The 15,295-nt window shown below is 41.8% G+C and overlaps 1 protein-coding gene and 1 pseudogene across 1 annotated transcript; one reads left to right on the forward strand and one right to left on the reverse strand.

The window, feature by feature from the left end:
- Positions 1 to 614: 614 nt before the first annotated feature.
- LOC117845209 (uncharacterized) lies at positions 615 to 9,550 on the reverse strand (annotated as a pseudogene).
- A 1,310-nt stretch (positions 9,551 to 10,860) lies between these two features.
- On the forward strand, positions 10,861 to 15,066 carry LOC117846408 (uncharacterized). The gene is made up of 7 exons (XM_034727566.2): positions 10,861 to 11,439; positions 12,043 to 12,189; positions 12,513 to 12,611; positions 13,295 to 13,486; positions 13,625 to 13,744; positions 14,125 to 14,196; positions 14,595 to 15,066. Exons 1-7 carry the CDS (start codon positions 11,137 to 11,139, stop codon positions 14,817 to 14,819), a joined length of 1,158 nt encoding a protein of 385 aa, XP_034583457.1. The 5' UTR covers positions 10,861 to 11,136; the 3' UTR covers positions 14,820 to 15,066.
- The last annotated feature ends 229 nt before the right edge of the window (positions 15,067 to 15,295 follow it).

The raw sequence follows: 15,295 nt of genomic DNA on the forward strand, positions 1-15,295 counted from the left end.
TCAAATTTAAATACTCCTCATGGTAAGTGATGCATTGTCAACAACCAATACTATACTGAAAAATTACAAGAACGACATAGTAGTAGCTGCAGTACGCACATAGCAGTACTTTTTTAGCTTTACTAAATAAGAAGGTTAACTATTTTGAAATATTTAACTTTGGATACAAGATAAGGGTAACTCAAACACAAGTTTATCCCAAAAAAAGCATTCAACATAGACGGAAACTTGTCAAGGAGACATAAGTAAAATGAGACACTTCAAACTGAAGACAGCAAGCATGATCAGCACCCTTTTGATCTTTAGATTCGTTGTCGCTTGACCGCCGATGTAGTTCCCCCTTCTATCTTCTTCTCTCCTCCTTTACAAAAAGATGACAAGTTAAGGTACGAGGTGTTATATTTCTGAAAATAATGGTATATCGATTCGGCAACAATGTTCAACAACTTAAAGTATGTTGATTGAATATTTTTGTACATATAGCTACATATACTAGAATATGTTGGCATGATATAACTGTAAACTTGGCTGAATTCTTGTGAAAAAACAAGCATTTGAATTATGGTAGTAAATAAACAGCTGAAACAACATAGCAAAGTGTCACATACCACCAAGCATGTTTAGGATAAATTCTCTCCTCAGTGTCTCGTCTAGCATTAACAGCATGCTCATTTGGTCTGGAATTCTCACAAACACACTAGCAGCTTTGACTTGTTCGCTCCCTGTGAACCCAAGCTTGCGCATTTCTGTTATTGCCTTCTCTCTTAACTTCTCCTGTTCGCTCCCTGTGAACCCAAGCTTGCGCAGCTCTACTGTTGCCTTCTCTCTTAACTTCTCCTAATGATCCTCTTTGGAATTTTTCTCTTGAACAGCAACCTCACGTTCCATCATTGCTGCCATTTTTCCCATATTCGTTGCCACACCCTTTAGATCACCTTGGACTTCGTGTAACATGTCCAAAACAGGGTCACTTGATGTTGCAGATACATGATCCTTTCCCTTCCTGTCTGTCTTCCGCCTCTTCAAGCTTGATGAAGCTGAGTCAGTAGAGCGTCTTGGGGTTTCTCTAGACATCCTATCCTCCTCCTCCTCTTGATGGTTTACCACCTTCAACTACAAGTTCTTTCTCTATGTTTCCAACTGCTTCGCTAAGCCCTTCTGCGCCTTCACCAATAGCTATGTCACTCCCATATATGCCAGCCAATGAATCATAATAAGAGAAAGTAACACCATATAGGCCCTTCGCTTCATGATGATACTGCAAAGGAATGCACTAGTAAACACCCATATGTGTAAGGAAAGAATGATACTATAAAGGAATGCACTAATAAATTACAGTGATTATCATCAGAAATCATGGAAACCCACACTTGGCAATCGACATAGAATGTTGCATTGCAAGTTGAAATGAAATACCTACACTGAAGTAAAGTTTAGACATACCATGCAATGTGCTTCATACTGTATTTTTTCACACTGAAGCATCTTTCTATTCTCATCCCAGTTGAAGCCACTTTGTTAAGCATTACCTCTAGTGCCCCGAACTTTGTTCTAAAGTGCCTTACTCTTGACTCAATGTGGGGAACAACAGATATTCCACAGTTAGGTAACTTTTCAGCCAGATGAGTCTCAAGCACTGAACAATATCCATTCTTAAAGCCTCCCTCACCCTTCCACCTTGGGTCCAAAGATATCTCATACATGGCTTTAACCAATTCATCGTCCTCGGCAACAGTCCGCTTCCTTTTATTCTTTCCCCTGCCACAGATTGTTGTTGATGAGCTCTCAGATAAATCCATAGCTGCACAAAATGATAACATGTTAGAAGGAATTGTAAAACAAATCTACAAGTACTATACATGAACTTTAAACTTAGTAAACAGAAACTAAAAAGAAAACCTCAATGAGAAACAGAAGCCCTATAATTATTATACAGCCCTTGAGCGAGAACATCTCAAAAATTAGTCCACTCGTTAAATGTCAACACACACATGATAAATTCTGGTTCACTCATTCCCCCCTCTGTAATTTCCCCTGATGATTCCCCTGATGAGTCATCCTCCTCCATTTCCATTGGATCAACAAACATTCTTTGCAAAATTAAATTGTGCAAAAGGGCACAAGCCATTATTATTCGACATTGAGTCTTTATAGGAAAATATGATGGCAACCTCAAAATTCCCCACCGACCCTTAAGCCTTCGAAAACACCTCTCAATGATATTTCTTGCTCTAGCATGCCTCATATTAAAATATTTCTCCGCACTGTGTGGTGGATTTTGTGCAGTCCAACCACCCAAGTGATACCTTTGACCTCGATATGGAGCTAGAAATCCATTTTCATTTGCATAACCAGCATCAACAAGGTAGTAACAACCTTGAAGAACACACAACCCATTTGGCCTTGACATAGCATCTCGAAGCACACAACCATCATGTGCTGAGCCCTTCCATCCTGGTAATATATATATGAATTGCATGTCAGGAGCACAAACACCGAGAACATTCGTTACAATGTCTCCTTTTCTTGACCTATATCTTCCTTTCAGCCTAGTTGGAGCTGTTACCTTTATATGAGTTCCATCTAAAGCTCCCAAACAATTCTAGAAACAGAAGACGCAACAAATAAAAGAATGCCACAAAACTACTTCTTTAATTAGGATTTTTTTTCTTGAAAATAAAAATTGTTTGATAAGTTATTTACCTTAAAATATTTCCATTTACCATCCGTGCTATTCTCTGGTATAGGTTTAGGGGCCTTAAGTAGCAAGTGGTGCAACTTTAGAACAGCTACAAGACAGAAGTTGAGCTGTCTACTAACTGTCTCACCACTTCGAAAGAAAAATTCTTTTATTATTGAATTCTTCAAATGATGGGATAGTGTGCATAGGAATTGAGCCACTATCTCCTCTAGAGACATATTCCGTGTTGCTTTCATCCCGCCAACATCACTAAGCATTTCACACAAAGTGTAGGATGTTCTCCTGTCCATTCGAAGCTGGCTGATACAAGCAGCATCACTATTGCAATAAGGTTGCTCAACCGCACATTCCTTTGCTCTATGTTTTTTTTATCCTTTGTTCAATTTTTAAACATCTCCTTTTATATGCCATTGCAAGGAGTGACCACATATAGTAGTAAATGACAATAATAGAAATCATCATATTTCTAAGGGTCATGTTCCTTCTTCGAGTTCTTGTGGATAAAGGAAGGCGAGCCATATTGCTGTACACGACAAAAAATGCAAGTAAACAAATAGGGCATCCAAAATAAAATTCTCTTTTATGCAGCCGACAAGCATAACAAATTCTAGCAACACACATCTACTACTTATATCCAATTCAAGAACAGAATTGATTTGTGGCTTTGTTATAAGTACAGATTTAAACCTAATTCTAGAACCTATTGGCCCTCCTATGTTTTCTACTTCACAAACATTGTTTTTCTCTAATGTACTTGTCCGAGTTCAGCTGCTACTCTTACAAGTGCAGTGCCCAGATTACTATAGTGGCCGGCAAAACCAACTCAAAAACAAAAGAGAGAAAATTGGTAAAAGGTAATACGTAAGCTGAACATAATAATGACTCAGGATAGTAAAACATAACAAAGTGACTAAATTAAAGTAAGCGTTGTAAGCAGTAAGAATACAATACAAGATGGCACTCGATGCCTGCTCCTCTCAATCTATATTACCCACTGGCAGACATTACAAATTTGAGTTGCATCAGATGCTAACAAAACAATAACGAGGTGGAGATCAACATGCATGATATGAACCCAAAATTCAACATGCTTACCGTACAATACACAGATCCATCTCAATCACTTCACCCAAATCTCATATCAAGCAAGTAATGGCGCAATTGGCAAAAAGAATTGGATCAAACAATAAGCAGAGGATAGATCAAGGAGGCCACGACCAACCTGTGTCAAGATGAGGCGCGCGAGTATCTCCAACCTCCTGGTCGTTTTGACGGCCTTCTCTTCCTCTTCCCCTGTAGATCCTTCTCTTCCCCTTGCAGATCCCCCCCCCCCCCCCCCGCGCGCTCAAATCCTTCAGTTTTTCCTCATTCTCCTCCACTGCCTTGCAAAAGAACTGATCTAGGGTTAGAAGAGAAGAGGGTTTGAGACAAGGATGGGAGATGGAAGGGACAAGGGGATGCAGCAGCCACCGGCATCGCGTTCAGGAGATGGAGGATGAGCCAGCGGCGGCGCCCTTCATGCTGCGCGAGATGCGGACGACGGAGAAAGAGAGAGGGTCGCGGTGGTCTCGGGGACGAGCGGTATCGATGGAATACCGGGTAGGAAGGGGTGTAATCGGATGGAAGCTGCCCGATATCCGATTGCAGGTAATCGGATTGCGGAGGAGGTTAAAACAAACAGGTGTATGGATATCACTTAACGACCCGTAATCTGTTTACGATGTAACGCAAACCAAACACCTCCTAAGTGCTTACACCTGTTCAACGAACAGCGATGAGATCAAAGTTGTCGGGACAAGACAATTGAATGGATATAATAGGAGTATGATCGAACTCACATACAGTTCATATTATTACGTGAAGCTAATAGCACCAGATAGCTCAGCAACAAGCAACAATAATAAGCACACCCGTAACACACACAGACTGCTCTTTAATAATTTATTATCTTAATACAATAGTGTTAAAAGAAGCCACCATATTCGCCGAAAGGATCTAGAAATTTCCACGTTAATAAAAAAAGAGAAGAATATACACCGTTGGATTTTTTGTAAATCTAACGGTTTATATTATTGTAAAGAATCCATATAAAATTAAAAGTTGGTATTTCTTATCATAACAAGTCAATTTTTTCATATCATAAATAATTATCGTTTCCATTGTTTTCTTAACGTAAAAAGTCCTACTACTAATTCCTACCGGAGTCGGACTCCATCTTTCCATAAACATGATTTCGGTTAAGTGCAAAAAGTGATCTAAAGAAAGAAAAGATGCCATCATAAAACACGTCCGTATCTAGTCATGCAAAAAAGGGGGGAGTTCACGTCATCAACACATGTCGTTTGTGAACAAAATAATGTTAGGCCGGTCATGTGTCGTGACTGACTCTGATATAAATAGAACATTAGGGCAATCGATACATGGTTGCACAAATTTTTCAGCAGAAAAATATTTACCCAGGGATTCATCATTATCTTATTACAGTAGTGTTAAAAGAAGCCATCATGTTTTCACGTTAATTCAAAAACAAAAACATATATACCGTTGGATTTTGAGATGATATAAGTATATAATAGTCCACATAATCCAAAGAGTTCATGTCGAGTACAACTAACCGTTATATATAAATTTGAAATATCTAAAAATAAGAAACATTAGAGGCTTATTTCTATATGGTCCGGGAACCATTAAAGCTAAAGAAAGCGTCCATGCCAAAATACGAATAATAAATAACTAAAACTATGTTAAAAAACAATGAGCAAATGGTTTTCCAATTGCCCTTGATAATCAGAATCCTTAAGTAAAATCCGTTTTGCATATAATTAATTAATATCTGAATTTCAAAAATAAAAAATATTTTGGTATAAAAAGATAAATAATCAAGTTCATTTAAACTAATTGATACAAACAATGTAATAAAAAAATATTCCCCGAATGATGAATTTGACTAACTAAAAATACAACATTCTATGTCAATTTGGAATTATAAGCTGGCGATGTGCCTCTTTGGTAGTGCCACAGGACGTGGGGGAAATGGCCGCACGCACAACGGAGTGGCGTTCGAAGTGGCGTCCGCCTCAATAAGTAGTTGGCACCACACTTGAACTTCGGAATCCTCGGCCAGGAGTAGGGGCCGGGGGCCGTTGTCAGGGTCAAGGGAACCAGGGTCCCCGCACAGACATTTCAAGGAGAAACTTAGACCGCCATGTCGTGTGGAAGCGTGGGACACGACAAGGAGCCACCTAGCAGTTAGGTCACGGGTCCTCGCACCTAGAGGCCCCACGGAGTGTCGCGCCGCATAGCTCCTGAAGGTAAGAGGGCCCACGGATGGCTTCAAATGTCATTCTTGGAATGACCTCGGGAGCCCGGTCGCCTGGGATCGACATTGTAGGGGGTGGGGTGCGGGTGTTGCCTTCGGCTCGAAGAAAATGTGCTCTTTGGAGACGTGGGTGACATGATTGACAACTAGACTCAGGATGGACAGGTCTAAGTGTATCACGTGCACCTTCCACGCAAGACATCAAGATTATGGGGAATATAAGGATCAACCAGTTTGAGGGAAGGATCGCTAGGCCCTCGACCTGACAGCACGATAGGCGAGGAGCGGTATGGCCATGATGGCAAGTCCCCCTCACTACTTGTCCTATCAAGCTCCTAGGCACAACGTAGTACAGTGAGGCATGTCCACATGGCTGACAGTTGGAGAGGGTCCTCTCGAGAGAGATGTCAATGTGCATGGGGTGTTACATGGCGACACATTGCAGGATCAAGGATTCACGCACCATGAGTCCCATGGCAGCCTAGGGACTCCAGGGTGGCGGCAACCGGCTTGCTGTGTTCACACTAAGATGGTTATAACCGCAGACAGCCTCCCCGGGTACAAAAGGAGGGGAGCATAACTCTCTTTGGACCCCAAAAAGAAACACCAGGGTAAAGTAACAACTCACTGGACATAGGGTATTACGCTCTTTTGCGACAAGAACCAGTCTAAACTACTGTGTCAAAAACCCTTTCACTTAACTCGGATGTGCCATCCTTGCTATGGCCGAATCTCAAAAGAGGTGGTCCCATGGGACCCCCGCTCTCGGCGCCAGGTCCCTGTAGTAAAATGGCTCCCGGAGTCCATATTCTCTCGCCTAGATTACTCAAACAAGCTGGATAGGGATTCATCATTGTCCTATTACATTTTTGTTAAAAGAAGCGGTGGGATTCATCATTGTCCTATTACATTTTTGTTAAAAGAAGCCACCGCGTTTAAGAGGGTCTAGAAATATTCCCACATTAATTAAAAAAAAGAATATAGACCATCGGATTTTATAATGATATAATAGTCTAGACTAATCTAAAGAGTTCATATAGAATACAACTAATCCATATATTTATAAATTTGGAATATTTAAAACAAGAAAATTAGAAGCTAATTTTTATTTGATCTGGGACGTACTAAAGCGAAATGAAGAGTCCACAAAAAATACAACTAATAAATAACTAAATCTATGTTAAAAACTAATGAGAAAATGCTTTTCCAAAAGCCCTCGATATTGGTAATAAAAATCCTTAAATAAACAACCCATGTAGAATATAATTAGTTAACAAATGAATTTCTAAATAAAAATAATATAAAAATAATGTAAAAGTTCAAATAATCAAAACTATTTAAACTAATCGACAAAAAAATAATAAAAGGTAATTTATCATCCTAACAAAAAAAATTCACAATAAAAAATGTACATCGCCAATCTAAAATATAAAAATAAATTATATTCCTATGAAAAATGTAGAAATCTTTGTTGCTTCAGTAGATACAAAAAACTATATTCGTATTAGCGTATCTCCGTCCTGTTTAATTCGTGTTGAAAAAGACATGCCACAAAATATGACAATAGAAAAAATGATAATATATTGGTCTGCTACAATGACACGACTAACATAACTGTATATATCAATTTATTTTAAAATAAAACATCCAAATATTAGCATTAACAAAAAAATAGCTAGCGCGGACCATCGTGTTGTATATACGAGCTATATATCTATATATCTATATCTAATATTAAAGTGCGGTTGTTTCTTCCAACCGTCAGGTTCCCTCAACTTTTCGTAATCAACCCATAGTCCTAGGAGTTAAACAGTCAGTTCTTGACGATTTGCAAACAAAAATATCTCGCATTTTTCATAATCAAACCGCCATCCTGCATTTTTCGTAATCAACCCGCCATCTTGATAGGAGCATGAACTTCTTGCTGCGGCCCAGTCAAACAGGCTAGCAGTTTCGATCCATCTCCTTCGTTTCTCAAGCTCCCCACCATGCCGCACCGGTGGTGTGACATGAAACTCCGATCTCGCCGTGCACGGGTACTTACCCACTGCTGCACCTGTGCGCGCCACCCTGATCTAGCGCCAGCCTTCTCGAAAACGGTCCATTGCGATCTTACATATTATCCATGCAGCAACAAAGCATAAGCTGTTGTCGTAGCATTCTACCTAGCACAGATGCAAAGTGCGGCATCTCCACCCTGCTACCTGTTGCCGACGCTGACCGCAGGCGATCACCGGTGCTTGGCATCCGCCTGACATTACTGATGCAGTGGTGCTGGCTGGAGTGCTCGTTGGTACTATGCGGCTCGGAGTATGCTCAAGCTGATTCGGTAATTGCTAGATGAATTTGCACGCAGTGAAAGTTTCAAAATTTAGAAGTGGTCCAGCAAATTCTAATCAAGGGTAAGCGTTTATTTAGCCTTACAATTTCTTTTTTTATAGGTTGAAAAGTCTCAATACGTCTGTAATAACATGCTAATGCATGAAAGTTAAAATTGGAGTTGCGTGCCTACTGAATCTATATACCAAAATTTTTTATGTTTAAACCTGATGTTACGTACATTACAAATTAAATAATGGCAAAACAACCTAGACAGCCTCAAGGCCTGCCTACAATCTTATTAGCTGAACCTCCTTAATTTAATCAGAATTGCTAATTTATATTTTAACTTAGTGGTTATACAACTGGAGAATGAGCTGAGGATTTGCACAGGAGCAAATACAAATTTTATGGAGCACTCTAATACTAAAATTGCTCGATGATTGGATCAACATACATTGTGATAATAAATTAATTGCGATTTCAATTATGCACACCAAAGTTAAACTTTTTTTAGTGCGAAGATTTTAGGGAAATATGGCAGATAACTCAGGAATTAAAAAGTTGACGATCACAACATCCAATTACATCCAGAACCTCCATATTCTTGTGATAGCACCTAGTATGAAATCTATGAACTTTTCTCCTTGTGATAGCTTATCTACTTCTTTAATTTTTTTTATGCATAATTTTGGAAAGGAGAAAAAGAAAAATGATATAGCATCACGAAACATGAATAGGGAATAACCATATAATTATTTTAGAGGGTACACACGGGCAGTCCTACCATATATGACGCAGCCGCCCAGCCGCGCAGCCCTCTGCACGTACTTGCAGGCTCCCTGAACTGCAACTGCAAGCGGCTGAAGCATCCGATGAGGCGATGAACGACCAAATCTAGCAACCGCCGCCTCCGCCCCCGCCGCCACCACAGCCCCCTCCTCCACCGCCACCGCCACCGCCACCACCGCAGCCACCTCCGCCACCGCTGGCGCCACAGACGGCGCCGCCGCTAGCTGCACCTGCTGCAGCGCCAGCAGCGGCGGCGTTGTATCTCGGCCTGCGTCTGCCATCCGAGCTGTCACCGCAGAGGAGGACGGCCAGCGTGATGGCCCACACGGAGAGCAGGGCCGCGCCGAGCATCAGGAGCCACGGCGGCCCGAAGCCCCCAGCTGCGGCTGCCGCAACACCGGAGGCGACAGCTCTTGCCATTGTGAACACTCGATCAACACGCAAGTTAGACTAGCTAGGTAGAGAACGGCCGGACGGGCCATATAGCATCAATAAGTCATCGCCCGATCGGTTGGATAACAAATTTAAACTACGAGCAGCTGCCATACCCACACGTAGCATGAGAAATATCTCAGTCCACTCGCTTCCGCCGTACAGAAATATCTAATCGTCCGGTCCACTCTAGCTATGCATCAGAAACATATCAAGCAAAACACGTCCTTTTCAACTCAAGTACCTACCGTGGAAGCATAAACTACCTTTGAAGATAAAAATCTTGATCAATGACAAAACCTATAATCCGGGATGGAATCTAAAAGTGTTGAGATCTATTGTGATGACATAACAGGTAACAGCTCATCTCAGCCGCCATAACAACTCTGATCGTTGATCCTGTCACGTGGAAGATGGGAACGGGCGTCTGTATTTGTTGCTTTTGAGGAGGTGAAATGAAACGCCGGCAACGGCAAGGCAAACGTAAGGCAATTTCGAGCGAACAGCTGGGAGATGTAGCCATGTAGGTTAGGGTCCCTGGAGCTGGCAAGTCCGCATGTGCGACAAAGTTGTGGCAAATGCTTTCTTCCTCAAGAACTTTGCTGGAAGTTCAAAGACGTGGTGACTTTTTCTCTCGTACCCTGTTTGGCAACCCACTCCTAAACTTTAGTACCTATCACATCGAATGTTTGATACTAATTAGAAGTATTAAATATAGTCTAATTACAAAACTAATTACATAGATAGAGTCTAATTCGTGAGACGAATCTATTACACCTAATTAGTTCATGATTTGACAATGTGGTGCTACAGTAACCATTTGCTAATGATGAATTAATTAGGCTTAATATATTCGTCTCATGAATTAGTAATTAACTTATATTTAGTCCTTCTAATTAGTTTTCGAATATCCGATGTAACCCTATTTTAATATATCTTATCAAACACCTCTCAGTTAGCCGGAGATCCAGGGAGTGTGGGGCGAGGCGGCAGCGAGGAAGCGGCCCAGTCCAGCCGCCCGCAGGCCTCCTCTCCACTGCAGTCTCCGCGCCAGCCCTATCTGTCAGTGGCAGTGTGCAGCCTAAGTGGTGTCGGCGCGGCTGGGCGGCCGCTTGGGTGGTGGGCTCGCGAAAATCTGCTCCACGGACGGCCGATGTGGGTCCTTATTTGGGCTACTAAAACTTTCATCTGGGCCAACTGTTGTGCAATACAATAGCTGAGGGGAGCCATAAGATGGAGAATGAACGGCATCTGAAAGGGGGAAGTCAGCTCCTTACTTCTCTTCAGTAAGCCAGAATCCACGCCGCCATCTCGCTCCCATCCACCCACCATCTCCGCCCCGGCGCCGCCTTCCCCAGCCGCTCCCCGCCGCCTGCTCCCACGGCAGCTCCACCCCGCCGCTCCCGCGACGCCTTTTACGTGACCACAACCATTGCCGTCTGGCAGGCGGCAGCCTCCTCTACGGCTCTACATCTCTACTATTTCTCTAAATAAAATTTATAAAATCAGGTGGGCTCCCCGCACGTCCGCGCACCGAAGCCTTGCCCGTTGCGCCCTCAAAAGTCAAAACCCTATGCTTGCCGCCGCCTGGAGGCTGTCGCAGCGAGCCGTCGCGTCTCCTCTCCTTGCCACCGGTCGATCCCAAATCCAGAGCCCGTTCCCCACCATGGCGTCTCTCTCGCCGGCCGCCGCCTCACCGAAGAGGCTGAGGGTCTACTCGTCCGCCGCCGCCGCCGACGGCGACGGCGCGGGGAGCGGCAAGCGGGTGGGGACCCACAACGGCAGCTTCCACTGCGACGAGGCGCTCGGCTGCTTCCTCATCCGCCTCACCTCCCAGTTCGCCGGCGCCGACGTCGTCCGCACCCGCGACGCCCAGGTCCCTTTGTTCGCTTTCCTACCGACTCGATTAGCGCATTCCTGAATGATTTTGGGTTGGTGAGGACTGAAGAAGTGAAGATTGCTTTTGTCTGGGCCTCTGAGTGCTGGGCTTATAGGTTAGTATGTGGAGATTCGTAGACTTCAGCGACTCTATGTACCCTAAGATACGAATTTATGTTGCTAAATAGTGTTGATACTTCCAAATTTCGTGTGTTCACGTGCACTAATAATAGTCTAATACCGAGAATAATGGACAGGGATGTTCTTCTCTCCCCAATACATCAGGGATACCCTTGCAATTGCTTAGATTTCACACTGCTGCATTATGCAAGTTCTGAATTGAAACCTTAGAAATTTGGTGAACGCGCTTTCTACCTCCAGTCATCTGGGCATCTGAGACACGAATTCAACATACCTATCAATGCTTAATGTGTTGCTTTGGTTAACATGCTGTTGAATCGCCTTCGTGTACATGGTGCATGATGCATTTGTTCATTACCTTTAAGTTCTGTTGTTTTTTGTATACAACTGCAATACTTTGTGTTGTACCTTGCAGTTGCACTTACTTGTCGCCTCCATTTCTTATTGAACTTCGCAATAGATCCTTGATACGCTGGATGCTGTGCTTGATGTCGGTGGTGTCTATGATCCCAACCGGCATCGCTATGATCATCACCAGAAGGGCTTCAGTGAGGTTTTTGGACATGGATTCAACACAAAACTTAGCAGTGCTGGACTTGTGTACAAGGTACTCCCATGGATAACGCTAATTCACAATTCCATTCCTAACAGCTCCAGAGCAATCAGTAACAATATAACCCTCCAAAGTGAAATCTTTGTTATGAAGTTATCTGTTAAAGGGTTTTCAACTGCATGATAAGGCATCAGGTGGATCCTTGGTGGGATGCACGACTATCATTTTGTATGCACAACATTTCCCTAATGTGCTAAGTTATCGAGGCTTACAAGTTGCACATTGAAGATTGTTATTAGCACTCTTGTATTTATTTTTATCTCCATTTTTGGTATAAGTAGAATGCTTATTATTTAAACTTTGCCCTGATTTTGCAGCATTTTGGTAAGGAAATAATTGCTAAGGAGCTTGGGGTTAATGAGGACCATGAAGATGTTCACCGCTTGTATCTTGCAATATATAAAAGCTTTGTTGAGGTGTGAATCTGATTACATGACTAACATAGTTCAGTATACTTTTTTTTGGTATATCATGAGTAAATGTCAAAGTTAACCCTTAGATTGTCTTTTTAATTTGTTTATTTAAGGAAATGGTACTTGTAATCAACTCCTACTTTTTGTCTTGCAATTTGAAAACGTATGTTTGTCATAGGCCACTGAGAAACATCACAGCAGCCACTAGTAATTATAGGTCAGTGTTCCCCCCTCTACATTGATTATTTTGATTGGATCTTGTGAACTGAGGAAATACCAGCATTTAATAGATGTTTTCTCATTGGCTGGGAAACTATGGACTTTGTAATTTGCCAGGTTGTCAATGTAAACTTATGGCATATGAGTCTGTTTCTGCACATAGGGTTGTTGAAAGTCCCACTTTGATCAGCCCATCATTGTAGAATAAGCTCTTTTGATTTATTCAGAGGAAAGATTTATCCACTTCTTTAATCTGAAAGGAAGTGTTGATGACCCGACAACCACACGTCACTATTCGCTGGTTGCTGTTTGTTTATAATTGACAAGCTTCAATCCCTAAAGTATCATCTGACATCAAGTTTTTGAGACACATATAGTTATGCTTTTTTACTCATCCATGTGTGAGTTCTTACCATTTATTTTCGATGGCTAAAGAAGTGATGCCCAATACGTTGATCATGTTACAGGCACTTGATGCAATTGACAATGGAATCAATCAATATGACACAGACCAACCACCAAAGTATGTGAACAATACACACTTGTCTTCACGTGTTGGGCGTCTAAATCCGGACTGGACTGATCCAGACCAGTCACCTGAGAAGGAGAATGCGGCATTTCAACAGGCAATGATGCTAGCTGGAAGTGAATTTATGGAGGTATTTGACCTTTCAACTCATGCCTTATGCTGTAATGTTGTGTTATGTTCATTCATTTCATAAGGTTCTCTTGCCAGATTATGTGTTTTGCTGGCACTCCTCTTTTCATATGACAATATTATCCATCTTCAATGCCAGAGTGTTCGCTTTCATGTTAAATCATGGTTACCTGCAAGATCTATTGTCCTGGAGTGTTTGTTATCAAGAGGAAAGGTCGACCCGAGTGGAGAAATCATGGTTTTGGATAGATTCTGCCCGGTAAGATTTTGACATTTTTTGTGTCACATCAATCTGGATCTTACCAACATCCACAACTGAATTTTTGGCCTCCGTTTTGGATACTAAAGGAAGCCATAAATGTTATACCAGTCTGGTTGTTTTATTTTACAATCTTTCACGTTTACAATATTATTTGTTGCATCTAAAAGGGAGCTGGAAAATTGTTGCACCCAAGATAAGGAAAAAATATATGGGTTTAAGTACTACCTTCAAACATTGGCTGGCTTACGTTCCTCAATTGTAATTAACCATTAAATATAGTCATATACTCATATGATGTCTCCGAATTTGCTTTAGTTGATTGACTGCCATATTGAACATGTAACCTGAATGAGTGAACATTTATCCTACAATGGCAGTGGAAGCTTCATCTGTTTGAGCTTGAAGAGGAGCTGAAGATTGATCCTCTTACCAAGTATGTGCTGTATCAGGTGAGGAGTCCTACCCTTTTGAGAGTACAATTCAGTATGAATTTGACACATCTTAGTTCACCTACGATGCCATTAGTAGCAGATACATTTATCCATGACCTGATTGTTTCTCAGCCACTGAGAAAAAGCAAGTTTCTGGTAACTTATTTTTACTGGTTGCTGATTGTTAAGTGTAATAATTGGTATCACTTGTTCCCCCCAACATTTCGTATTCTCTGATCTTATAATATCTTTATAGTCAATCTTACAAGCAAGGTAATTCCTTGGTCCTGTCCCATGAACAGAATTGAACTACTTGCAATAATGTTTCCAGTTTTGTTATTTACTTTTTCTTCGTAGCATGGCGACTTTGAACTCTGATACCATTGCCATATTTGATTTTTGCCACATAATTGCAGGATGAGAGGAGCCAGAGCTGGCGAGTGCAAGCTGTCGGTGTTGCTCCTGACAGGTTCGAGAGCCGAAAGGCTCTGCCAGAGAAGTGGAGGGGCATGAGAGACGATGAACTGTCTGCAGAAACTGGCATTCCCGGCTGTGTGTTTGTCCATATGAGTGGTTTCATCGGGGGCAACAAGACCTACGAGGGAGCGTTGGAAATGGCAAGAGCTGCTCTGAAATGCTGATTCAACCAAAGCATCTATCAGTAACAGTCTTACCCATGCTACCGTTGGTTTAGTAAACAGATAAGTTTCAGCAGCACATTATGCAATTTTTTGCCTGACCATGTTATCATTGACTTGTAGTGTAGCTGACACGAGTACTCATCTTCTGTTATCCTCATCTTACAACAGAGATCGATGTTTTTATTTTTTTTTATATCTGGTAATGATTTGAAATGTGACAATAAAAAATGGCGGAACTTATTGTTCATCTGTCGCCCTTGCTTGGTACAGCCACCGATGTGGTAATAGCATCATTTGTATTTTAAGTCAAAGCCTTGCTGAATTGACTCAACTGGTAGTTGGACTTACAGTTAGCAAGTATAAAATGAGTAAGAACAAGTATAAAATGCGCACAGTAGTCAGATCTTCCTGCAAAGTGGTTACTGCAGTTGAAAGGTAGCTTTCCTAGATTCAGAGTTCAGACTGTAGCATCATGC

Source organism: Setaria viridis, chromosome 2 (genome assembly GCF_005286985.2).
Source record: "Setaria viridis chromosome 2, Setaria_viridis_v4.0, whole genome shotgun sequence".
Taxonomy (NCBI): Eukaryota; Viridiplantae; Streptophyta; class Magnoliopsida; order Poales; family Poaceae; genus Setaria; species Setaria viridis.

Excerpts from the sequence above, each read along its gene's own strand:
- LOC117846408 (XM_034727566.2), top strand. The coding sequence starts at position 11,137 with ATGCTTGCCGCCGCCTGGAGGCTGTCGCAGCGAGCCGTCGCGTCTCCT. Across the intron at positions 13,487-13,624 it reads CTGGAAGTGAATTTATGGAG|AGTGTTCGCTTTCATGTTAA; the intron begins GTATTTGACCTT and ends CTTCAATGCCAG. Across the intron at positions 14,197-14,594 it reads CCAAGTATGTGCTGTATCAG|GATGAGAGGAGCCAGAGCTG; the intron begins GTGAGGAGTCCT and ends ACATAATTGCAG.